The sequence below is a fragment of the Euprymna scolopes genome, chromosome 23 (assembly GCF_053919585.1).
Source record: "Euprymna scolopes isolate OS-2025 chromosome 23, ASM5391958v1, whole genome shotgun sequence".
Taxonomy (NCBI): Eukaryota; Metazoa; Mollusca; class Cephalopoda; order Sepiida; family Sepiolidae; genus Euprymna; species Euprymna scolopes.
In genome coordinates, this window is record NC_136504.1 from 104189273 (window position 1) to 104217116 (window position 27844).

General features: G+C 30.4%; 1 protein-coding gene and 1 long non-coding RNA gene across 2 annotated transcripts; both read left to right on the top strand.

The window, feature by feature from the left end:
* The first annotated feature begins 6926 nt into the window (after window positions 1–6926).
* LOC145245660 (uncharacterized) lies at window positions 6927–7400 on the top strand. The gene has a single exon (XM_080107219.1). It carries the CDS (start codon window positions 6927–6929, stop codon window positions 7398–7400), a length of 474 nt encoding a protein of 157 aa, XP_079963345.1.
* A 7409-nt stretch (window positions 7401–14809) lies between these two features.
* On the top strand, window positions 14810–27372 carry LOC145246092 (uncharacterized). Its single transcript, XR_013863080.1, has 2 exons — window positions 14810–14908; window positions 26008–27372. It is a non-coding gene; the product is annotated as an uncharacterized LOC145246092 (long non-coding RNA).
* The last annotated feature ends 472 nt before the right edge of the window (window positions 27373–27844 follow it).

Below are 27844 nucleotides of genomic sequence, written 5' to 3' on the forward strand. Positions count from 1 at the left end.
ATTTGGCATTGGGCTCTCAGTTTGAGCTGTTTCGACAGTTACGAAGCATCACTCACCTGGCAGGCTTAACAGAGACACCAAGTTATGCAGAGATTGGGAGGAAGATATCAGTAATGCCTTCTTTTACTGTGCTATCATGTGCCCATTGTGTAGGTCAGTTGAAGGCTACATGAGTCTTATGTTGAACAAACAGTTCTTTTTCTTGGAGGATTTTTCGGTCATATGCATTTGGGCACCGACCATGAAAAAGGAGGAACACTGTCTCCGTGCTTAATAGCGGTTATAAGAGACATGGTATGATCAACGTGATGGTAGGAAGTTCACAGGAATGAGATCTTCACTACTCCTCAACTTCTGCACATTTTCTAACACCGCATGAGAATGCGAAAGTGAATGGAAAAGTGAAACTCTCCTCGGCAGACTTCTAAGGAAGGTGGGTGAAAGTTTCGCAAATGTGTTGTTTAAACAGAATTAATTTGGAGTGGTACTTGGACATAGCTTAGATAGAGGATATTGGGTAGCCAAACCGAACTGCAACTAATCCCTTTGACCCGGTTAGGATTAGAGTAGGTTATTTCTTTACTTTATCCATTTTTAACTTAGCTAGTGTATGGATAAAGTCATAAGGCCCCTAAAATTTTCTGCCCCCATTTGTAGTTGTCTGGTGTTTTATCATAGAACGGCACCTTTTTAACGAATTTGAATCCGAAGGAGGAGGCATTTGCAAAAGGTGTTTCAACCGCTCAGGATCAAGTTGTATAGTTCCATCACAGATTTGGTATTCAAGAAAATTGATAGAACGAAGCGAAAACTTTGATTTCACTCGGTTTATTTCGAGATTGTATGTTGCGGCAGCCTTTAAGAAACGTTCCAACTAAGCATCATGCTCCTCTTGAGTTTTACCGCAAATGGTATTATTATCAATGTAAGAAAAAGTTCCGAATAACTTATTTGCAGAAATAAAGGAATTCATAAATCGTTGAAAGACAGAATCCCCATTAGTGACACCCATGGGTATTCGTTTGCATTGATACAAACGATTTCTAGCTTGAAAAGCCGAATAGGGCCGATCTTCGGGGCAAATTTCAATTTGGTAGTAAGCCTTAGACAAATCAATCTTACTAAAAATATGATACTGGGCAACTTGGTTTATGAGATCCTCAATCCGAGGCAAAGGGTACGCGTCAAGTAGGGTGAAACGGTAAATAATTTGGGAAAAATCAACCACCAGTCGTTTCTTTCTATTAGGCGACGAAGTTACGACAATTTGAGCATGCCACGATGAATAGCTGGTTTCAATGACATCGTCCTTAAGCAATTGAAGAATTTCCTTTTCAATAAATCGGGCATCCTCCGCATGGTAGTTTCGGGATTTTGTAGCAATTGGTCTGCAATCAGGAGTCAGGTTTTGGAACAATTTTCAGGGGCACAACTGATCTTGGTTAGCGCGCAGATTTTCAAGGCATCCTGAGATCCACTAAAAGAAATAGTAACGCCCCAGTGTAGTTTCAAAAACAGCACCCCGAGTATAATGTCCATACAGGAGTCAGGAAGCACAGTAAGTCAATCCCTTTATATTCGCAACAATTGCAGAAAATGTTCTCGGCGCAATATTCAGAGAGTTCAAGGGAAACGGTGGATGATGCCATAAAAATTACGGAGTTTCGTTTTAAAGTGGGCAGTCTCATTGTTTTGGCAATGCGGGCACTGATAAAATTATCAGAACTGCCGGTGTCTATAAGGGCAGTTGACCTTTTTCCTTTTAACTTCACAGTTTCGGTGATAGGAGGGCAACTATCACCACCTTTAGCGCGGGCCCGTATGATAGCAGAAGAAGAACGTGAAGTGGTCATTAGAGTAGAATGGCAAACTTTAGAAAAATGCCCAAGTTTACCATAGCTTCGACATACCTTATCATGGGCAGGACAAAGGCAGAGGTCATCCTTAAGGTGACGTCGCCCTCCACAGTTGTAGCACTTGCCACGAACAGGAAGGGCAACAGAGAACTGTACAGAGTCACACTCCATTCGAGAATCAGTTGGAACATAATTTTTAGAAATACAAGTGGCCTCCTCGGCAAAATCGGTCAGCACATTTTTAGTTCTCGTAGAAGAAGTAACAGCGACTGCCCCAATCTGAGAGGCATACGATTCCGCGCGAAAGTGAGCTTGTTTTAAAGCCCTAGCACATTGAGTAGCTTCTGTGAGAGTTAGAGTGTCTGTTTCAGGGAGCCTAGCACGTATCAATGAGGACCAGAGACCACGAACGAATGCATCATGGACAGATTCATCCCTGTAAGTGGTGGCCGTTATGTCTTTAAAACAGCGGCAAGTTGATTCAAGGCCTGAAGGTATTGGTCGACAGACTTGCTTTCTTGTTGCAAATGCGTGGAAAGTAGATGTCTAGCGTGAATAACGCTTGGAGACTTGTAAATGCCTTTCAATAATTCCACGGCATGTTCAAAACCAGAGCAACCTTTGATAACGTCAGCAACAGAGGGACCGGTGTTTAAATAGAGAACTTCTAGCTTATCAGGGTTTAACGAAGCAATAGTTGATAAGTAGTAATTAAAGTTGCGGAACCATAATTTCCAAAGCTTGCTGGCTCGAGGGTCTACAGAGAAAACATCAAATTTATCCAGGCGAATTATCTCCTGCATGAGGAAAATAAAAAATTAGTTCGGTAAATTGTGGTGTTTTATCATAGAACAGAAGACAGAGTATAACCTCTTTACTAGGCTTTACCGAACTAATTTCACAGCCAAAAATAAACGTAAGAGCAAATAGTAAACGTAAGAGCAAACAGTAAAGAGCAGGTAGCAGCAGTAAACGCAAGAACTGTTAGTAATGAAATGTTGAAGAAGAAATAAACTCAGCCCTTTTAAAAATGAAAAGGAACGTGCAAAATCACGTGCCATAGAAACTTTTACTTTAACGAAAATATAACAAGTTGATAATCCCCATTCATAACGCAAATAAGGTGACATATTCGCTGTTTTGTCAGAGATGTTGGGCAACTTGATTAATTTCTAACGAAATTGAATTGAAATAAATGTGTCGTTTTTTTTCCTGGTAACTGCACCTTTTTTTCGACTGACAAAACTACGTATACGCCAGAAACTCTCATGGTGATTCTTATACTAACAATTTTTTCTGTCGTTGCATATATTTAATGTCTGCTGTATATAAATGATTTCTTTACCAAGCTTCCCATATCATGTATATATTTTCATTTTTTTATTTTAAGAGAGATTTTGTTTTTGTGTTTGAGACTAGTTCAGTTAAAATATATGTTAATTAAATCCAGACTTACTCTATGCTCTTTTTTTGGCCTTGTAACAGATTTCATGTGCTTATAACATATTCCATGAATAAATTTTTGAACTGCCGAGGTTGTGCTAGTAGTATATATATATTCATATAATATATTATATACATATATATAAATAAATATATTATATACATATAAATTGATATATTATATAAAGATATATACAAATTCATATATTATATACATATATATATATAAATTCATATATTATATAAATATAAAATATATTTTAGTCATCGACATACAGACCTGTTTCGTTGTTTCACAACTCATCAGTGCCGCTAGACTAACACCTCTCCCAAGCCGAGGATCGAACCTAGAACCGTCGTGATGACAGTCGGCAGTCCTACCCCTTGACTACGGAATCGGTGGCCGAAATTAACCTGTCCGAACGATTATTTAAATAAACATCCGTCCGCTACTCGTAGAGGGCTCAAACGTTTGTTTGTAAACAAATCGCGAGCTTCGCATTATTTCAGCTAAATTAAGTAGCGAGTAAGATAATTTACGAGAGTGCTCTACCAAAGAGGGGAGCTTTATAAAATATATTTTAGTCATCGACATACAGACCTGTTTCGTTGTTTCACAACTCATCAGTGCCGCTAGACTAACACTCTCCCAAGCCGAGGATCGAACCTAGAACCGTCGTGATGACAGTCGGCAGTCCTACCCCTTGACTACGGAATCGGTGGCCGAAATTAACCTGTCCGAACGATTATTTATATATATAAATTCATATATTATATACATATATTAATAAATTCATATATTATATACATATATATAAATTCATATTATATACATCTATATAAAAATTCATATATTATATACATATATATGAATTGATATACTATATACATATATATATATATACATTCATATATATATATATATATATATATATATATATAAATTCATATATTATATGTAAATTCATATACATATATTTATAATTTCATATATTATATATATATATATAAATTCATATATTATATGTAAATTCATATATATATATAATTTCATATATTATATATATATAAATTCATATTATATACATAAATTCATATTATATATATATATATAAATTCATATTATATATATATGCATATATATAGAAATTCATGTATTTTATATATATACATATAAATTAATATATTATCTATATATATATATGAATTCATATATTATATATATATAAATTCATATATTATATTATATATAGATTCATATATTATATATATATACATTCATAAATTATATATATATAAATTCATATTTTATATATATAAATATATATAAATTCATATATTATATATATATAAATTCATATATTATTTTTATATAAATTTATATTATATATATATAACTTCATATATATATATTCATATATTATATATATGTATATATATATAAATTCATATATTATATATACATAAATTCATATATTATATATATATTAATTAATATTATATATATATACAAATTAATGTTATATATATATATATAAATTCATATATATATATATAAATTCATATATTATATATATATATATAAATTCATATATTATATATACATAAATTCATATATTGTATATATATAAGTTCATATTATATATATATATATAAATTCATAAATTATATATATATATAAGTTCATATATATATAAATTCATAAACTATATATATATATATATATATATATATATATATATATAAATTCATAAACTATATATAAACTCATATATTATATATATATAAATTCATATATTATATATGGTGCACGGAAAACTCGTCCCGGGAAAACTCGTCTCCGGAAAACTTGTCCCTTTTCGCTAGGTAGGAAAACTGGTCCCTTATTGAATAAATATCGATTGAAAATACATTTTATGATCGTTCTTGAAGGAGATATTGTTTTTTTAAAATAGACTATAGCCCCCCCCCATAATATTTTTAAAAAATATTTTTACTTGTTCAATGTTTTTTTTGTTTTTTTTTTAAATAAAATCGATTTTCTAAGTGTCCGTTTTCTACCTAACTGGCTAAGTTCTTAGTGGTTTCACTTCTTTTAAAGCGTTTATTATGTTCATACAAAGTTAATTACAAATTTTTTTTGTTCTTATTTTTACGATGTTTTTTTTTTTTGGAGTCATAAAAACAATAATAAAAAACAAAACAAAAAAATTAAAAAACAGGGAGCGGTTCGATTTTTCGGTACTTTTTTGTTTTGGTTTTTTAATTATGATAGTTTTTTGTTGTTATGTTTTTGTTTTCTCTCATACCAAATGCACTCATCGTCCTGTCAAATTTTGCAAAAATTAACTAATAAATTAAAAACGAAATATTTTTTCGCGCGAGAGATGCCATGTGCTAACAATCTCTCGTTAACTAATTTTTAATTTTTTTTAATTTTTACTTCAAAATTCTAAAATCAATCATTAAGAGAAAAGGTAATCACTAAATAAATTTATTAATCAATTTTATTGAAAACTCTACTATCGTTTATTAAGAATCTTTTTAATTTTTTTTGTTGGTTGTTTTTCGGAGGGAGATATAGTTTTTACCCCCCCCCCCACTCACTCTCTCTCTCTCTCTCTCTCTCTCTCTCTCTCTCTCTCTCTCTCTCTCTCTCTCTCTCTCTCTAAATTATATTTTAAAAAATATTAAAATTTATTATTTTCTTTTTAAAACCAAATCTCCCTCAGTAATTTCTTTAATTTTCTATTTTTTAGCGATTATCAAGACCCCTAAGATGTGATACGATACACCGGACATTATTTCTCGTTCTCACGTAACACTCGACATGTTTTTTGTTTGTTTTCTGTGTTTTGTTTTTTTCTTTACCGAATAAACGATTCCAAATAAGTTAAACAACATAGTCGGCGAGGTAGAAAAATCGATTTTACCTTTTTATAAACAACAGTAACTAAGTAAATTCTTTTTATATTAATATAAAAAAAAATGCGGTCTCGTTTATGAACATAATAAACGCTTTAAAAGAAGTGAAACCACTAAGAACTTAACCATTTAGGTAGAAAACGGAAACTTAGAAAATCGATTTTATTTAAAAAAAAAAAAAAAAAAAAAAAAACATTAAACAAGTAAAAATATTTTTAAAAAATATTATGGGGGCTATAGTCTATTTTAAAAAACAATATCTCCTTCAAGAACGATCATAAAATGTGTTTTCAATCGATATTTATTCAATAAGGGACCAGTTTTCCTACCTAGCGAAAAGGGACGAGTTTTCCGGGGTCGAATTTTCCGGGGTCGAATTTTCCGGAGACGAGTTTTCCGGAGACGAGTTTTCCTGGGACGAGTTTTCCTAAATTCATTATATATATAAATTCATATATTATTGACCTGAAAATAAAAGAACTCTTTTTTTTTTTTCCTTCCCTACCTGGTTCTTTCTCCTTCTGGGAGACAGTAGTAGCAGCGATCGGCCATCTTTCTTTTCCCTTGTTTTTTTTTTTTTTTTTTTTTTTTTTTTTGCCGGCACTCTTTTTAGCTGAATAAAGCTTTATACAAGCTATATAAATCTTCAGTCTCATTTCGTCATACATCTAACCAACAATTTATTCAGCTAAAAAGTAAAAGATGGAAAAATATCTGAAACCAGGCCGACTAGATGTGGACGCCAGTAAATCGGACGCGGCAAACACATGGCGTCACTGGAAAAAATCTTTTCACATCTTTCTTGACGCAGTCGGCGAAACGCAGCAGACTCCTCTAACAGACAGACAAAAACTACGTTTACTAATTAACCTTGTCTCTACAACTATATTCGAATATATATCGGTCATGGACGATTACAACACTTCTATGGATACTCTCGAAGTTGTGTTCGTGCAGCCTAAAAATACTATATTCTGCAGACATTTACTGGCTACTCGTCGTCAACAAATGGACGAAAGTGTAGACCAATATTTACAGGCCCTTAATAAACTCGCCAAGGACTGCGAGTTCCAAGCCGTCACAGCTACTCAGGCGAGGGATAACTACATCAGAGACGCCTTCATCAATGGAATTTCTTCCAATCATATACGACAGAGAACAAGGAGCTGGATTTAAGCACGGTGTATGACCAGGCTTTAACCCTCGAAATGGCGCAAAAGCAATTAGCCTCTTTCTCCCTACAGAACTCTCTGAATGCATATGATGATAAACTACGCTTTTTGTTAGACATTTATTTTGGCCAAGGTGTGCGGTGTCTACAGTTGCATTTATCTTGTTCGTTATTAGTATTTTTATTTATGGTATGGTTGTTCTTGTCGTAGCGTAGTTTATCAAGCAGCAATATTTTTATTTATGGTATGGTTGTTCTTGTCGTAGCGTAGTTTATCAAGCAACAATATTTGCGAAAGAAAACCCGAATAACAAGAAATATTACGTAGGTATGACTTCCTTAGATTTCAAAACCCGATACTATGACCACAAAAGTACATTCAAAAATAAAAAAAACACCGTATAAAAACAACACTAGCGAATAAATACTGGGAACTCAAAGAAAGCGGACATTCGCCGGTAGTCGAATGGAAAATAATAAGACAAGCTACCACGTGCAGACATTTAGATGACCCATGTAAATTATGCCTCCATGAAAAATTTGCTATCCTGTACTTTAAAGAACCCCAAAATCTATTAAACTGTAGACGAGAAATAGCAAACAACTGTGTTCACAAAATAAAACTTACTCTAGGATAGCGATACAAAATAGTTTTAAAACTAACAATAACAATAGAAAACAAACAAATAAATAAATTAAATAAACATAAATATACATAAACGATCACACACACACACACACACATATATATATATATATATATATATATATATATATATATATGCATGCATGTATGTGTGTACACATAGGTATATTTATATATAAAAAAAGGAAAAAAAAAGGAAACCGTCTACCTTAAACCACTAACTTAGTTCTAAAACAGATCCTTTGTTCGATAAAATGCATGCCCATTATCTGATAGGAAGGGGCGCGGTGGATACTAGAAAGCTGATTGGCTAACTAAAAATCCTCAACATATATAAAAACAAGAAACAACCACAGAATTCACGCATAAGCCTGACGAATCCTATAGTGGATAAAACGCAGAATATTCAGTGTAGCTCAATCGCCATATATATTTTATAAATTACTAACTAGCTCTACCTACGTATTGAGCAGTTTTGAATTAAATACTTAAAGTTTACGGATAAATCTATACTTTCGTATATTAAATTTATGTGAGTAAATGAAGTAGTTATATATATATATATATATATATATATATATATATATATATATATATATATATATATATATATATATATAAATTCATATATATGCATATATATATATAAATTCATATATATGCATATATATATATATAAAAATTCATATTATATATATAAATTCATATATATGCATGTATATATGAATTCATATTATATATATATGTATATAAATTCATATATTATATATATAAATTCATATATTATATATATAAATTCATATATTATATATATATATGAATTCATATATTATATACATATGAATTCATATATATATATGAATTCATATATTATATATATATAAATTCATATATATATATATATATAAATTCATATATTATATATATATAAATTCATATATATATATAAATTCATATATATATATAAATTCATATATATATATATAAATTCATATATATATATATAAATTCATATATATATATAAATTCATATATTATATATATAAATTTATATACTGTATATATATATATATATATATATATATATATATATATATATATATATGTATATATATAAATTCATATATTATAGATATATACATAAATTCATATATTATATATAAATTCGTATATTATATATGTATATATATGAATTCATATATTATATATATACATATATATATATATAAATTCGTATATTATATATATATATATTCATATATATACATATATTCATATATATATATATATATTCATATATATATATTCATATATATATATATTCATTATATATATATATAAAACTTCATAAATTATATATATATATATAATTTATGAATTATATATATAAATTCATAAATTATATATATATATATACATAAATTCATAAATTATATATATATATAAATTCATAAATTATATATATATATATAAATTCATAAATTATATATATACATAAATTCATAAATTATATATATATATAAATTCATATATTATATATATATATATATATATATATATATATATATATATATATATCAATTCAATTTAAATAGTAACAATATTGAATAATTTGTCGGTAAATTGGAGGTTCCATTTTATTTAATGGTGCAGGTGGACCTCCAAATTTCATAACATTTTTATTGCGAGTTTTTTTTATAAGGTGGTCACAACTTATCAAGGCCCGGAAGCCACTCAGGGATAAGGGTTATGCATGTACAGTACGTTGTACGTTAGTGTTGAGATTTCATAAAGTGTCTATTTCAGGGGCGGTTCATCAGGAATTTGTTTACGTTGGACTTGAAGACATCCAAGTTGTAGTCAGCTGGGAAACAGGCAAATGGAACAGGAGTCTGCTGCGTTTCGCCGACTGCGTCAAGAAAGATGTGAAAAGATTTTTTCCAGTGACGCCATGTGTCTGCCGCGTCCGATTTACTGGCGTCCACATCTAGTCGGCCTCGTTTCAGATATTTTTCCATCTTTTACTTTTTAGCTGAATAAATTGTTGGTTAGATGTATGACGAAATGAGCTGCTCTAAGAAAAAAGCTGTGTTCATGGAATTTTTGACAGTGGCTTCAGCTAGACGGGTATTTTTCGTAAAGGATTGGCGAGAGGGGACCAGAGATTGGAGCTCAGAAGAGCACTTGCCATGGAAATAATGGTAAAACAAAGACAGGCTCGCAACGTCTTTTCTGTGGGAGAGAGATTGCAGGGAAGCGAAAAGGGCATCTCCCACTTGGCCATGAAGTCTATTTTGTACTCTGTCAAGACAGGATAGGCCATTTTTAGCAGCTCCTGCCCAGATATCGCAGCAGTATTCCATCCTTGGCTTTTATACAGATAGAGAATTTCAGCAGTAGTGAGATATCTTCTGGAGCGATAGAAGGAACCCACCATCTTTCCAGCGACCTTGGCAACAGACTTAATGTACGTGTTCCATTTCATATCAGGAGTAAAGGTCAAGCCCAGAAGCTTCTCAAAACATTGAGCTTCTCCTACGCAAGAGCCATCCATTACAATTGATACCAGATGGGGATCAGAGCGTTGATGGTGTAAAGATAGGAGCTTGGTTTTAGATGCATTAAAAGTAACCAGCCACGTCTTCCCCCACTGAACTACACGCTCGAGATCAGAGGAGAGAGAATCAGAGAGAACTTTGTCATTTACAGCCTTTGATATGTTGCCGTAGATAGTCGTGTCATCAGCTTAGATGTCAATGAATGATTCAAGTATGTGTTTAAGGAGATCATTGATGTAGATCAGGAAGAGAGTTGGGCCCAGAATGGACCCCTGAGGGACTCCAGCATTAATACTGCAGGCCTCTGATTTTTGTCCATCGACCACTACTCTTATGAGCATATTAGAGAGAAATGATTTAATGATTGAGAAAACATTTCCAGTTATACTGTAGCTGGAAATCTTGTGAAGTAGGCCTTTATGCCATACCTTGTCGAAGGCCTTTGATATGTCAAGTGCATTTGCTCTAGAAAGTTAGCCTTTGTCGAGGGATTCGCTAATCCTATGAGATATAACCATTAGCACATCTGCAGTAGATCTTGCAGAACGGAAACCATATTGTGTGTCACTAAGAATGTTGTTTCTGCTGAGGTGGTTGACTATTTCTCTATTTAATATGGATTCCAGCAACTTACTCATGACACACAGGAGACTTATAGGTCTGTACTTAGAGGGAGATGACTTATCACCTGAATTCTTAAATACAGGGCATACTGATGAGGTTTTCCAGGGTGTTGGAAAGCACTTCTCCTTAAGGCAACGCTTAAACAGTTTCGTAAGTATGGGAGCAAGTTCTGGTTGAAGCTTTTTTAACACTATAATTGGGATGCCATCAGGGCCAGTTGCTTTACTGGAATCAAGGTTCTTGATTAGCTTGGCCACCTCAAGCACAGATATTTGTATATTACCTAGCGTGTTTTGTGTTATAGGAGGAAATATGGGGAGTTGATGGCCTTCGTCGCATAGGGTAGAATTAGCTGCAAAGTTCTTTGCAAATAGTTTGGCCTTGTCTGATGCTGACGAGATGACCTCTGGTCCATTGATAATGGTTGGGATAGAACGCACACTTCTGTTCAGGATCCTATTTGTTATTTGCCAAAACTGGTGGGAACCAAGCAACTGATTCACTTTGGATTTTACAGACTGGGCATATAACTCTCTGGCATTTTTTATTACTCTTTTACAGTGGTTGCTGGCGTTCCTGAAGTTGCTGAAATTGCAGATTTTCTGGACAGTTTAAATAGGAAACCTAAAAAATAAAGTATTCGAAAAAATTAAAATGCAAAAATATATTAAATAAATTTGAAAGAAATACATTAATCTTAAAAAGTAATGTTTTGTTTACACTTATCTTAAAAGTATAGGCACCGCCAAAAATGGCCGAAAAATCAAGTTGTTGTTTTTTAAAACAAAATTACATTTATTAAAAACCATTATTTCTGAGTAACTTTTTTTTCCAGAAAAATAAAACCCTGAATTTTATCATATAGAAAGCAGAATAATATAAAACTTTTTCTACTATTTTTAATTAAATTTTAAATGTTAAATTTTCCCTAAAAGTTAACAATTGGCGTTTTTTGTTTTGCACACAACACGTATATAGTTAAAAAAAAAAAAAAAAAAAAAAAAAAAGGTTTCTGAAAGAATTAATTTATTTATTTCTTGTCTAACTAAGATTTAAGGTGATTTTCTATGAGAATATGAAAAAATATTATAATATAAGTACCTGGATTTCATATAATTCCACTTATTCATATAGGCAACCAGTTACTTTGAGTCGATTTGATTACTGTTTACATTTGTACTTGATAAAAAGCAAACTACGGAAGACAAACAGGCAAAAAAAAACGTATTTTTCAGTGACGAAAATTTCAATGTATTATTAACGCTGAGGCTGGCCAGTACCAGATGGGTGACCATTTGTATGAGTTTGGTTTTTAATGTGTATGTGTGTGGGGGCCAGGCTCCCCAAAATGGGGGGGGGGGGATTGAAAGCAGAATAAAAAAAAAATATTTCAGCGCGTTTGGTACACCGTAGTCGAAAGTTTTCAAACGGGATCGAAAAAATGATGCTATTTTTAACACAAAGGGCACAATATTTATCGATTTTTTTGTATCGATTCTTCAAAGCATGCCCTGTTTAATAATGGTCATGCATTATTCGGCTCGCTAAAAAGAAATTGTTAATTTATTTATCAAAGATTTTAAAATGGCTTTTTTCGTATAAATATTTTTAAAAAAAATTTTTGTTTTGCTTAACTTAAATTAATTATTTTACTTAACATATTCACCGAATTTCACACTTCAAAAATCAAAAGTTGGATAATTAAACACAATCGAAGTTCTGATATTCGGACATCAAAATAAGGTATGCAAACAAGTTTGTTTTTTTGTTGTTTTTTTTTTTCATCTATAATCCTGTCCCTTACAACAACACAATATGTTTTTTTTTTTCAGTTTCAGATGATTATTTTAAGCATATTTGGAACCCCCTCTGACTTTTTGATCATCCGTCTGGTCGGCCATATCAGAGAATTATCGTTAGTTATTTAGACGAGACATACAGATTTAAATCATGATTTTCTCTAGTCCAGATGAGTGCAGTAAATAAACTTTTAACTCGAAATGACCCCGACACAGAAAAGAAACATTTATAATGCGTACACAGCTTTATTTCCTCATAGAACCAGAACCACCGACCGCTTTCAATGGATTTTACCTAAACATGTCTTTATTAGTTAAAGAATGTTTTTTGTTTAATTGGGGGGGGGGGAAGAGAGAGAGAGAGAGAGAGAGAGAGAGATTCGTTATAATTAAAAGCGTAAACAAAACCACGAGGCGAATAACAATTGCCAGGGGAAAGTAACTTCGACCGGTGAATAGTGTAATATTAACCTATTAATGAAACATTATATGTAAATAGATACTTGTATATTAAATTATTATAGTATTTTTTATTTCTTTGTAATTTTAATATTTTCATTTAATTTATGAAAAAATTGATATATTTATTATTAAGTGTCTTGTATGGTTTCGTTTTTTTTTTAAACACGGATTTTATTTAAGCCGTACATATTTCCCTTAACACCGATATTATGATAAGTATCGCGATTTATTTAGTATTTAAAGTGGAATTCTCAAATAAATACAACATTTTGAAGAAAAATATTTCTTGTGGTGACTATTGACATTGCCGCATTATTTAAACTTCCAACATCGACCTAATCAAATGATTAACGAGTGCATTAAAACCTATACAAAATAAGTATTATTTTTTACATTTCCTAATTGTTTAATTCATGAATTTTACAATTAGGATTTTTTTTTTAATATCAAAATATTCCCATATTTTTAAAATGAAAAAAATAATTTATTGATCAAAAATATATTTTAGTATGTCTTAAATGAAATATAAAATTTTAAAAACTGTTTTTGCAGAAGTAAAGAAAAAATAAAGGTTATTGCATTCTGAAGAATCTATTATTTTAACCTTTTTTTTTCTTTCTTTCTTTAATTTTGTTAAATCTACACAAAGTGGTTGTATATGGAATCGGAAGTTTATAGGGCTACGTGTATCTTCTGACCTCTTTCAGAATATATATACTTACTTTTTTTTAAAATTCATTTTAATAACTTTATTTAAAATGTTCTTTGCTCAATTATTTTTAAAAAAATTTCAATAAAACAGTTACTTAAAAATTTATTTTATAAAGTTCTATATTGTTTAAAAATAAAATATTTATTAACTTCAGTCATTTGTTAACATTACGTGAAAAAAAAAATGAAACTTTTTAATCAATCATATGGGCATCTTGACGGTAACCTTGGTACCAGTGTGATCCCTTTTCTCCAGTCATGTAAGAGTTATATCCCCCTTTTTGCTGCTTTTTTTTAAAAGTAAACATCTGCCCGTTTTACACTAACTTTTTATGACGGACCAAAAATTACAGCGGATTTTAAAAAATATTTATTTATTTATGATGTCAAATTGCTGCCGTCACTCGGTAGCTTTGATCTGTATAACTCTTCAAAATTAGCTAATAACAGATTTTTGGCATGTTTGTTTTCTGTTTGGATTTTTCTTTTTCGTTAAAATATTCCAATAAAAATAAAACTAATAATATTTATTACAAACATCGTCTCCGGTTGAAAATGGGTTATTTAAATTTATTAGGTTTTTTTTTTTTTTTTTTTGCTGCGAACTGGCTGTTCCGGTCGCCATATTGCCTGTTGGTTTCTATACATTAACTTTTAACAACGTCTTACTGTAAAGCAGATAACTCACCTTAAAGCAGATTGTCAAACAAAATGTAAGTATTACATGGATTTAGTTGTTTCCTTTTAGGGTTAGGGATCTTTTTTTTATTCGGGCCATGTCCGAAACGTAACCAGAAATCCAATCGAGTACATTCATGGCCACCGAGAGTAAGAAGAAGGCCTGTTGACTGGAAAATGTCTGCAGGCAATGTAGGTAAGATTTGTCAACCTGTTAGTACTATATGAGGGCCATTTGAAAAAGAGCAATACAACCTTTTTAAAAAGAAAAAGAAACACAGTTCGATTAATACTGAAGCTGAACTTTATTCAATATAAAATATAAACATTATCTATGTAAAATTAAGTAATTTTAAAGCAATATACAATTTAATACTGATAAAACTGAATTATGAATTTAGGGAACAAACAAAGAAACATTAAACAAATATTTTTTGGCTTTCGGAACAAGATCACAGTGTAGTATTTGTTTTGATGCTACACGTCACCTTTTCTGTCTTCGGTTGGTGGAGGAGAAATCTTTCATGACTGAGATTATTTTTGTTCCTACCCAGAGTTCCCTTTATTGGGAAGCTAGATTTTGCCCACAAGATTATATGTTGAAATATTTAAATAACCATTATTTTAAATACAGAAATTATATTTAAAGTTTTGGTTTTCTCTTCTTCTATGTCCATTTTTCCCCCATGTTTTTCATCAAAATGTGTAGCGTATTAGTTGTCTCACAGGTCATCATTAGTGATCACTCACTGGCAGTAACCTGTGGTGTTACCTTGAGACTAAGTGACAACAAGTCTCCCCAGATTTACAGTGTTCTACCTATTGACCACTTGTGCAGATGATTGCATGTTATCGCAACAGCCGTTGTCACTGATTTAGCATTGGCATCGGCCATTGGTGTTTCCTTGGGTTTGGGTGACAAAATGTCTCCCCAAGGTACCAGATTTGAACTGCACACTTCCAGTGGAGATGTGTTTAGTACTCTCCCACCTCGATCTTTCCATCCTCCCTAACCCTTCACAACTAGTTGGAGTGGCGCCAGTCGATTTCATCTACACCAGTTTCTTATTATTATTACTATTATTATTATGATAATAATAAGGATGCTTGTGAAGTGTACGCACGTGTATTTTAAATATTTCCAAGTTAAATTAAATTTTTGGTTTGTATTACTGTACACAGATTCGAAAAACTTATAAAAAACAAAAACAAATATATAACAAATAAGTGTTATCAAAGGCAAGATAAGTTACTTTTCTACCTAACTGGATATGTTTTTAGAGGTTTGTATTACTGTACACATAGATTCGAAAAAGTGGTCCAAAATCAAATATATACCAAATAAATGTTATCAAAGGCAAGATAAGTCACTCTTCTACCTATCTGGAAAGGTTTTTAGTGGTTTTACTCACTTTAAAATGTAATCACTTCGAAAATCATACAATGTTTATCGATATATTTTATTTGTTATATATTTGTTTTTTTGACAACTTTTTCGAATCTATGTGTATAGAAAACAAACCAGTCATGTAAATTATTTACAGTTAAAATGTTTTCAAAGAAATAAATCACACCTGATGCTAAAATGTTGAAAATTCACCGATCGTGAAAAAAAAAAAAATGCGGTGAAAAATGCTAACTATATTTGGAAATACTCAGTGAAAAATCTTATTTATTATTAAAAGAACAGACTGAAAAATATTATATAAAACTTTTTTGTTTTGCAGTAAAAAAAAATGAATAAAATGAAATATTCGACTTTCTCCGATAGAAATTAAAGGTTCAAAAACTAGTTCACTTACTATATTTTGTTAGATTAAAATTCTCCCAATGTGAAATTATAATAATTATTATCCCAATGGAGAATTGTTCTTTCTCTTTAGAAAATACATGGACAATCGGTAACACATTGATAGCCATGGATAATCGGTAGCCATATTTTTTTTGCCTATTAGCGTGATCACGTGGTTGAATACCAGAAGCTGTCTATACCTACAACTTAATCAGGAAGTGAGGTTACGCTGTCATATGCATCGGCCTTCTTCTGTTGACTCTCGCTAGCCACAATACATTGCAGAAGAAATCGTCTTTAATAAGACAATATTGCAACTACATCAAAATTAATTTAATATATAAGTAAATGATTACCAAATACATTTTGAAATGTAATGAAATAAACCGAATGAAACAACTAGAAACAATTTGTTTCAATTGTTTTAAAAGTTATTCTTTTTACAGTGTTGTTACTTTTGTTGTTTTTTTTATTAAAACTGGTGTCAAAGTGCTTACGTCACATTCGATCTACATTTAAATGTATGTAGAAAAATGTGTAAGGAAAGTCCTTTAAAAAAAAATTACTGCGCCCTCTGTAGATGTATAAGGAAAAGATGGCGCCCGTCTCTCTCTTTAACACGGTAAGTTCAGGAAAAGATGTTATAAATGTTGCAGCAATTCAATAACCAGTAAACACCGGTTCTGCACGGAATCCAACTAGCAAGGTGCCTAGACGGACGCGAACGGTTACTCAGACCGGACCCAACAACGGTAAGATATCCTCACACGGCACGAAAAGCAACAGCAACACGATTCCCCGACCAACTCAATCGTCGCTCTTCCCACGTCTTTTTTTCATCACCCGCTTTTATGGTCGTTGTAGGCCGGCTAAATTTGCATATTGCGAGAATTCGTGTGACTTTGCGAGATATCATCCTTTACAAAAGACGGCGGCCGCCATCTTGATCTTTCTTTATCTATTTTCGGTCGGTGACGCCGAGCCAGTCTCGAGGTAAGTCTTTCCTTTTCGTCCGTCTCTCTTACGCACCCACACAATACACAAACACACGGGCGCTTATCTCCTGGATGCACATTACATGTATGATTCTAGAAAATGACGTATCAATATATGTTTACACTTGTGCATTTTAATATCCCATTTGTTTTACTTAGAGCAGATTTCACCAAAAATTAACCACAGAATCTCCCCCCCCATATGTAATATGATATAAATTTATTATTAGTTAATATTATCGATATCTTTTGTACCATTTAAAACAAGAAGGAGAAAATAAATTAGTAATAACTTTTCTAAAAAAAATTTCATCATACGAAAATAATGAAATTGCAAGACGAAATCGTGTTTACATAATTGACTCTTTAAAATAACGTTCCCATGTAGTAGGCATTTTGAACATGAAAACATACCCGTGTTTAATAAATCTAGTAAAAATCAACTAATGGTCAGATTTTCGTGAAATTTTCGATACTTATCTATTTTAGAATGAAATTATATATAAAATGCAGTTTCTGTAAAATATATGAATGGAAATATTTATTTAGTGCGTGCCCACCTCCCTATTTATTTTTTTCGAAATTTTAACAAAATGTATTTAAATCTATCGAAATTTCTATTTATTATGAAACATAGGAGTTCAAATAAATAAAAACTAGTTATTTTAAAAAAATTTAAATACCCATATTGTACAAAAATTTAGCTTGAAGTTGCAATTAAAAAATTGACATAAATTTAATATTATTTTGTTGTTTTTATAAATAGCATTTTTTCTAATTAATATATACTATAAGCAGTTGAATTGCTAAGAAAAAGAAACTTCCTACAAATTAATTAATTTTAAGTAATTAAAATAATAAAAATTCCATTATTTCAAAATGTACCTTTACACCATAGATTTTAAATTAATTGTGCTTAAATTTATTTTGAAATATTAAGTTTTAATATAAACATAGCTCTTGTCAGCTATTTTATCGCCAGATTAAAACCGATTTAAAAATATTGCACAAATATTAAACATTTTATAAACCCCCCTCATATTTTGTTTGTCTCTTTTTACTAAACAAAAGTATGGAAGCCAGTAATTAACAAATGAACACACATACATGTTTAGTAAAACCATATTTTATATTTAATATACAAATGTTTATAATATTAATAATCATTAAACTGTGTAAATCTTAGAACCTAACAAAATTATAATAAAGATTAATTATTAATTGCAGTTTGAAGAAGATAAACAAAGGTTTTAAAAACTCATTAAGTCGCTTCTGCGTTTCCATAGTTTTTATAGTTAACACAAGTCTGACGTCACGGGATCATGTGCTCCATTTTTCAAAATTGTTTGGAAGACCGTTTGTGCAAGTTAATGTTCTATCGATTTTTATACATTATAAAGTTGCGATTTCAAAAATAAAAATATATCTGTATGATTTGTGTTCATCAGCTTGAATCGAAACACAATCCCAAACTTATATATATATATATATATATATATATATATATATATATATATATATATATATATATATATATATATATAGTTCTTTCAGCTATAATTGAAACCAAAACCAAAACTTATGAAAGATTATTTATAAAAAAAATAGATTACTAAGGTACCATCACCTACAATCAAAACCGAAACCAAGACATAAAGAATTCTTGATAAAAAATATTTAAAAAAAATAGATTATTGGAGTTCCATTAGCTATAATCGAAAGCAAAACAAAAACTTATGAGTTATTCTTTGGTAAAATTATTTCTAAAAAAAATTATGACTTAATTGCGATCAGCTATAATCGAAACTGAAACCAAAAGTATGAAGAATTCTTCTTAAAATTATTTATAAAAAACTTAAATGACTTGAGTGCCATTAGCTATAATCGGATCCAAAACAAAACTTATGAAGAATTCTTGGTAAAATTATTTATTATGAGAAATGGAAGTACAGAACAATTAAACAACCCAGATGTAAGTGTGACACAGAAAATAACACACGCATAATATATTAATATATAGATTATTTATGTATGAATAATTTTTTTTAATTAGTAATAAAAGCAAGAATGAATTTTATATTATTAATATTTATACAATCTTCATCCATCTTAAAACTTTCATACACCCACAGAGACACAAATACCCAGACATACATACATATATTTACCTATATTCTTTATTTTATTTAGTACTTTATGCTGCTAATTAATATATGGAAGTGAATGATGTTAAATGGAGAAGCTATCATAATAACCATATCTTTTCCTTGTTATTGGAAAAATTATGGCATTATTGATCTTCAGCTTATACTGATTTAGGGCACCTGTAGATATCAGATTTTTAGTATGATCAGAAAAACGCGAAGCAAGAAACCGTCACCATACGCTGCTAATTCTATGTCTTTTAACAGTGACTTTGCTTCCGGGTTTAGAATTTCAGTGTCGAGCCACGCTAATAAATCATGAAACGACTAAACAGCTGCCAAGGGAGAATTACGTATAAGAGAGAAGGAAAAGGCAGATTGCGTCAAGTCGACGAGTTATGTGTGTGTTGCGTCAAGAAAAAATATGTAGGATAATTGTTTTTTTTTGTTTTGTTTACCAAGTGCCTTATCGTATATGTACATAAGTGACATTTAATGAGAAAAATTATCCATTAATCTATTTATTGTCTTATTTGTTTTATTTTACTTCAGTCGAAGTTCTCAGAAATCAAGGGGCCCACAACCAGGGGCTAACACTTGAACTCTATATGAGATACATAGATATTCGAATGTTCCATTTAAGTTCTTTATCTCTCAAGCACTAAGTTAGTAAAGAATTGAGAACATAATTTTCCTCTCTCCAATTAACCATTTTTATACGTTGTAGTATATCTTTCATGTTGGTCTCTTGGTCTTACTGGATTCCAGGACAAGAATTTATCTAGTCTGGTGGAGTATCCAGCTTTGTGCTATTACTTCAGGTAATATCACTTGGAGAAGATGCACCATTCCCCAGAAAAAGCTGTGGAGTAGCCATAGTGAGGAGATCTTATTTGGGCTGCGAATACGAAATGTGATTTTGAATATTTGGTCAGGGTTTACTGCTATCGAAAAAGTATCCTCATGCCAGATTGTTCTGACAAACCCCTGTACAGAGAGACCTTAGACACCCGAGGATAGTGTCTAGTAGGCATTGCTAATTAAAACTGAAAGCAAAATTACATTCTACTCTTTTTTTAGTGATTATATGTAAACAGCATGAACAATTTAGTCGTAAACATATAACATACATATAAATATGCACCGAAGTAAAAACAAACAGTCAACAAAAAGCTTACAGATCATTTTGTAATAATTCTGAATATTATTTTACTTGTTTCACAACAAAAATTCCTTTCCAGAAACCAATCAACATACGCGTCAGAAAACTAGATTCCAAATTAATCACGCAAAATAATTTCACACGTTTCACTTAGAGATTCATGCTTTCAGAAATTCACACATACAGAATCCCAGAAGAGCAGAATACTGTTTTCTCTTTCACATCGACCATTAAAAACTTCTTGCCACTTGTAGAAACACACGTGTTACAGTGCTTGAGTCCTAGTATTTCTAATACAGGGTGACCCCAAAAAAACAAAACAAAAGAGACATATGCTGTAGAACTAAGGGGAAAAAAAGGCTAAAGACCCTAGTGTTTTGATGTGATGTTTAGAATATAATAAACTAGTTATTACCAAAGTTTCATTTCATTCGGACAAAACAGTAAAAAACAGGGCCTTATTAGAGCCGGGCCCGTTTTTATGGGTCACCCTGTACTACTATTACTGTTATTGATATTAGTATTACTAATACATTTGCTGTTATTGTTATAAGTATAATTACTAATATATTTGTTTATATTTTTATTAGTGTTATTATTACTATTACCTCTATTATTGTTATTATCAGTATTCTTATTATTAAAGCTACTACTGAAGATGAACAGTCTTATTTATTCAAGAGATGATTAGGGGAAAGCAGACACTAATATTCACACCTATTCTATACTTTCAGTTAACAATTTAAACAATATCGTATTTTCATGTTATTCAAATTAAAAAAAATTATAATAGTTTTATCTTTTAAAAATGCTTTGTTGGAAAACTGACAGATTTTCATGACTCTTAGGTAACTTCTAAAACTTTAATAAACATATATCTTAGTATTATTATTATTGTTATTATTATTATTATTATTATTATTATTATTATTATTATTATTATTATTATTGTAAGTCTCTCAGGATAAAAAATATACAAAAATCACTAAATATTTATTAAAGTAATGTTTATAATAATTAAACAGATTCATAGTATTGCAACAAAAGCATTGTATTCTATTTTTTAACAAACAATTTAAGAAAATTATATCGTAGCATTATTAATAGTATTATTATTGTTATTTTTAATCATTATTTTTATTGTTATTACTAGTATTAGTATTATTAAAGTATTCTAATTATTATTATTATTATTATTATTATTATCTGACTTTTTAATTGCATTGATTTAACACATACTACGTTAGATTAAAAATAGAAAATAATGAATGTTCCCATTTATTTTTAGTTTAGCAGAATGACGAAATAGCTGCCAATCACCAGTTGGACAAACACCTTTAACCAGTTATTCTTACAGATTAGCTGTGTATATTGTTTTCTAGTTTACATTTCTCAAAACAAAAACAAAATTTTGTAATAATTCTGAATATTATTTTTCTTTTCTCACTACAAAATTATACTTTACGTAAGCCATTTAGATTATGTATCAAAAGACCATATTGCAAATTATTCATGCAAAATAATTTCATACACTTTGTATTTCACTTAGACATTCATGAATTTACACATGAAGGGCCGGAATATAAGAATTCTACATTTTCTTCTCTTTAACAGCGACCGTTAAAAAGCTTACATGTTATATTGCTTTACTACTACTAATAATACTACTACTACTAATAATAATAATACTACTACTACTACTACTACTAATAATAATAATAATAATAATAATAATAATACCGTCATTAATATTAATAGTGCTAAAACAGGGCTCTACATTAGGTGTACTTGGCCCTCGGGACAAGATCAAAGTGTAGTATCTGTTCTTCAGATGCTGTAGTGCTGCACTTCTATTTCTTGTTCTCTTTCGGTGGAGGAGAAATCCTTCACGACTGAGACAATTTTTATTTTTGTACCTTTTCTCCACATTTAAAAACGACCCTGCTGTCTAACTCTGTCCCGTGGGGAGGCATAGTAAATAGGTACATTAGGTGTATCAGAATTTTTGTAGGAATTCTTGACACCTCTAACACGAAACTGCAAATAAAATTAAAAAAAACTCGTAATTTCTCTTTTAAAAACGGGTTGTTTATTTTCTTTATGGATTATACTTCCAAAATAAACTATTAAAGTTGTATAAAAAGTAATATAAATATTTAAAAAAAAAATAGTAATGAAATTAATTGAATGTTACGAGTTCAGTATTTTTTCAATTTTTAAACTTTAAAAATCTATCAAAATTTTTCTATTGATTCTATTTTTACGATATTTTCAGAGTCAATGTGAAATTTTATGCTCTCTCCAATAAACTGAATATAATATTTTAGACAAATGATTTTTTTAATTCCCCCCCCCCATTTTCAAATGTCTATTAAAAAGTAAATAATTAATTTATGTACCAAAGTTTTATATCTCACAAATTGGAGATAAAGGATCAATAAATAATATATTCAAATTTAAAACAAAAAAAAGTAGTGTTTTTTTTAGAAATTTACCTGTAAAGTCCGAAGTTTAAAACCTTTTTAAAAAAAAAAACAAATTGTTTTTTTTGTTTTTTTTTTAAATGAAACCTTGGTCCTTGCTCCTTTAACTGAAAAAAAATTAGGGCTTGAATTACATTTTTCGAGGAGTTATAAGCTCTGAAAGATAGCGGGTGGAATTATTCAATAGTTTTCACGAAATTTCTGACACTGCTAGCTCTACATTGCGAGTGAAACAGTTGCATTTGCGAGTAATTTTTCAAAGTGGCGACTAGAAATAATGAAATGCTTATCCTTTCGTGATTGTATTTCTTTCACTGACAATCTTGCAAAGTTCACTTCTGAATGAAAAATATCTTTTCAACATTTTTGTTATAAAACGAACAAAGTTAAATACTTTAAACAATAAAAGTTTAATAGAAAAAATATACTCTTTTTTAAACAAAGGCTGTTTAAGAAAATATCTGAAGAAATTAGAATGTTTATACCTTCAAGTATCAACATAAAATTCATGGTATATTTAGAATTACACTTATTAAAAAAATACAGAAAAATGTTTATGATGTACATACTCGTCACAGAACGAAAATGTCATATTCTAAAAATCATGTGGGTTTTGTTTGACTAGTAACTTTTCTATTTGGCTATTAAACGAAAATACTGTTGTTCTTGGCCTTCGGGTTGGGATCAAAGTGTAGTATCTGTTCCGGCAGATAATGCAAGCAAAGACCCTATGTGGGGGAGACCCCACAGATAAGACCTTGGTCAATGTAGGGGCCACCCTTCATACCAATTGTCACTATCCAGCTCCTCTACTCCCTGGGGAGTTGGTCCCCATTTCCCCTTCACTCCTCACTTTAAAAATCGGCCTTGTGCCTAATTTGCTCAGTGGGGGAGCAAATAACTACCTCAAAGTGTAGTATCTGTTTTGCAGATGCTGCGTTTAAGATAATTTGTACCAGTCAATGGAGAGGAAACCCTCTATACTGGGACAATTATTATTTTTGGTAACCAGAGTGCTCCCTTTTTGCCTACTTTTAGGAGAGCTGGTTTTTACCCCACATTAATAATGGCCTTGTGCCTAATTTGCTTTGGTGGGGAAGCAAATAAATACAGTAAACGAAAATATGTAGTTGTCAAAGGTCAACTAAAGATAAGTTTGTCCATAGAGCCCTGTAAAACCTTTGTTCTGATTGTTATTAGTGCTATTACTATTACTACTATTTTTATTGTTGTTATCAGTATTTTTATTATTTAAGCTACCACTGAAAATAGAACAGATTTATTTATTTAACAGGGGCTTAGGGGAAAAACGGACACTAATGTTCTTACTTTTGCTGTACTTTCACCTAACAATTTAAACAATACTGTATCTTGAATTTTATATATAATAAAAATATGACAATTTTATTCTTGTAAAAGTACTTTGTTGGAAAACTGCTAGATTTTTATAACTCTTTGGTAACTACACCTTACACTTTATTAAACAGATATCGTAGCATTAATACTTGCATGCTAGTGCTCGCCAGTGCCTACTCCTGTCAAGAAGTCGATTTTATTTGAAGTGCCATCTAGTAAACAAAAATAACTGCCACAAATTAATTTGGAGCAATCCAATGGAGGCCAGTACTGGTCATGGCAACCAGTGAAACTTGTAAAGACGGCCAAGGTTCATTAGTAAACACCAGTAATCCCCTCAATACAACAATAAATGGCAATGACCAGTACTCGCCAAAGGAATTCTCTGAAAGCCACTGGATGCCAGTAACCAACAGTTGCAGATATGAGCATTTCTTAGTCAGTTCTGTGTATTCGAATGCAGGCTGACAATAGTCATGACCATTAGTAAATTGTGCACTAATAAACGTCGTATCTGCAAATAATCACTTCAAACATTAATCACCAGTAACCCTCATTGCTGACAATTATAGCCAGTGGCTTCTGCTTACTGCCAGTGCCAGACCATGCCTGACAATCAAAGTCAGATGATTTCATTTTAGTACGGCTGCTAGTGCTTGCTATTTTTTCAGGGCAGGCATTTGCCCCACTTAGAGGTGTAGCTTATTTTCTTTTTTGAGGGTGATTCTTTACCGAATAGTGTTTGTGTCATATTTTAACAGACAACGTCAGTACACAGGTCCATTTAGTAATATAATATACTAATAAATATATTTATATATATATATATATATATTCAAATATATATGGATACAGCATAATCACATTGACACACCAGTTCCCATTAAATCACTGAAGTAAAGCAATGTTCAGACTGATTATTACTAAAATAGGTGAACATTTAGGAATTCCAACTGACACCGTTAAAATTTTTATCTAATTAAAAGATAATAAATAATTAATTCTTAATGAAAAGTATTGCTTTTACAAAGAAATCAACAATTATACTAAAAATATTTTTTCTACATAATTTCATCCAAAAAATAAACAAAGTAATTTTTTTACCTTGTTTTATTTAATAATAAAATATAGTAAATAATAGACAACACTTGTAGTTTTGTTAATCTAATTTCTTTGTTTTTTTTCATATTATTTATTTACAGATTATACACCGGTGTAAAAAAAATGGTTTTCCTAATTGACAAAGAACAAACAAACGTCTTTTATCAGTTTTGGCAAAGAACAAACAAATGTCTTTTATCAGTTTCAGCAAAAAGGAAAAGGTTTTTATTGGTTTATGTCGGCGATGTCATATATTTTGTGAAAGAACATGATACTATTTAAAGCTCTTACTATTGAGGACATATAAAAACAATAATTACATATAAGGTTAAACAGATATATTAAGTTAGTGGATTTGTATTTTGTTGAAAGTAAATTTTAAAAAAATCTTTATCAGTACTGAACGGTGAAGGTGCATTGTTGTAAAAGTTCAAATACTTTTTGTAACATTAAAATGGATACACACATGGGAGAAAAACCTTTTCCTTGTCAAGTTTGTGTGTCTTCATTTTCAACAAAGTTTTCTCTAAAACGTCACATGCGAAAACACACTGGAGAAAAACCTTATTCTTGTCAAGTTTGTGCATGTACATTTTTTCAGTATTCTAATTTAAAAAGTCATATACGAACACACACGGGGGAGAAACCATATGTTTGTGAAGTTTGTGGATCTGCATTTTCAGAGAGTTCTAGTTTAAGCATACACATGCGAACACATACACAAGAGAAACCTTATTCTTGTCAAATTTGTGGGTCTTCATTTTCACAGAATTCTTCTCTAAAACGCCACATGCGAACACACACAGGAGAGAAACCTTTTTCTTGTAAAGTTTGTGGATCTGCATTTTCACAAAAATCTTATCTAAAATACCACATTCGAACACATTTGGGAGAGAAATCTTATTCTTGTAAAGTGTGTGAGTCTGAATTTTCACATAATTCTTCTCTAAAATACCACATGCAAACACACACTGGACAGAAACTTTATTCTTGTCAAGTTTGTGGATCTGCATTTTTTAATTATTCTCGTTTAAAAAACCATATACGAACACATACAGGAGAGAAACCATATGTTTGTGAATGTTGCAGATCTGCATTTTCAGACAGTTCTAATCTAAGAAAACACATGAAAACACATACAAAAGAGAAATCATAGTCTTGTAAACTTTGTCGGTCTTGCTTTGCACATTTTAACAAAATGCTGCTCTATAAACTCTTGCAATCACACATGTAATCACTGTATCGCTGTTAAAATTGTGAATCTGCATTCCTAAAATGTTCAAATATCTACAGGAAATTGTTTATAAAAACTTGAATATATTTTTGCTGAAGAACGGCTTCAATAATTGTGCTAAATATTATGAGTCCTTTTTAAAACAATTGTTATAAATATTGCACAAATTTAATTGAAATTCTATATACACTTTCTTGTATACTTTGGAAATACAAATGTATTTAAATAATAAGCATTCTATTGTATTTTCAATTTCTCATTTCAGTTGTAAGCTAGAAGCCCCTTATTTTCGTGCATTAAATACTTAAATGTCTATTCAGTATTGATTAGTTAATATTCAATTAATCTCTGCAGTATTCTTGGAATGTTTATGCTAATGCGTACTGTACATAAGCATAGCAAAAATATTTTTTTATTCTTATTTATTAATCCTTAATATTAATTTTTTTTAATTATTTAAATGGTTTTCATCATTTTTAAGTTCTAATTTCAATTGTAAGTTAGAAGCACCTTATTTCCTTTTTTATTCATTGATTAATAATCAATTGTTTTCTCCACAATTTTTAAATGTATATTACTAATATTTGTTTGACACATTAATAGCATAATAATCAAATATTAATAAATAGCTTTTACTATTCGTAAAGAGATGTTGTTAATGTAGACTTTATATCATAATAGTTAAATTATTTAATATTTGAAAG

Coding starts and splice junctions, on each gene's coding strand:
- LOC145245660 (XM_080107219.1), top strand. CDS start 6,927: ATGGAAAAATATCTGAAACCAGGCCGACTAGATGTGGACGCCAGTAAA.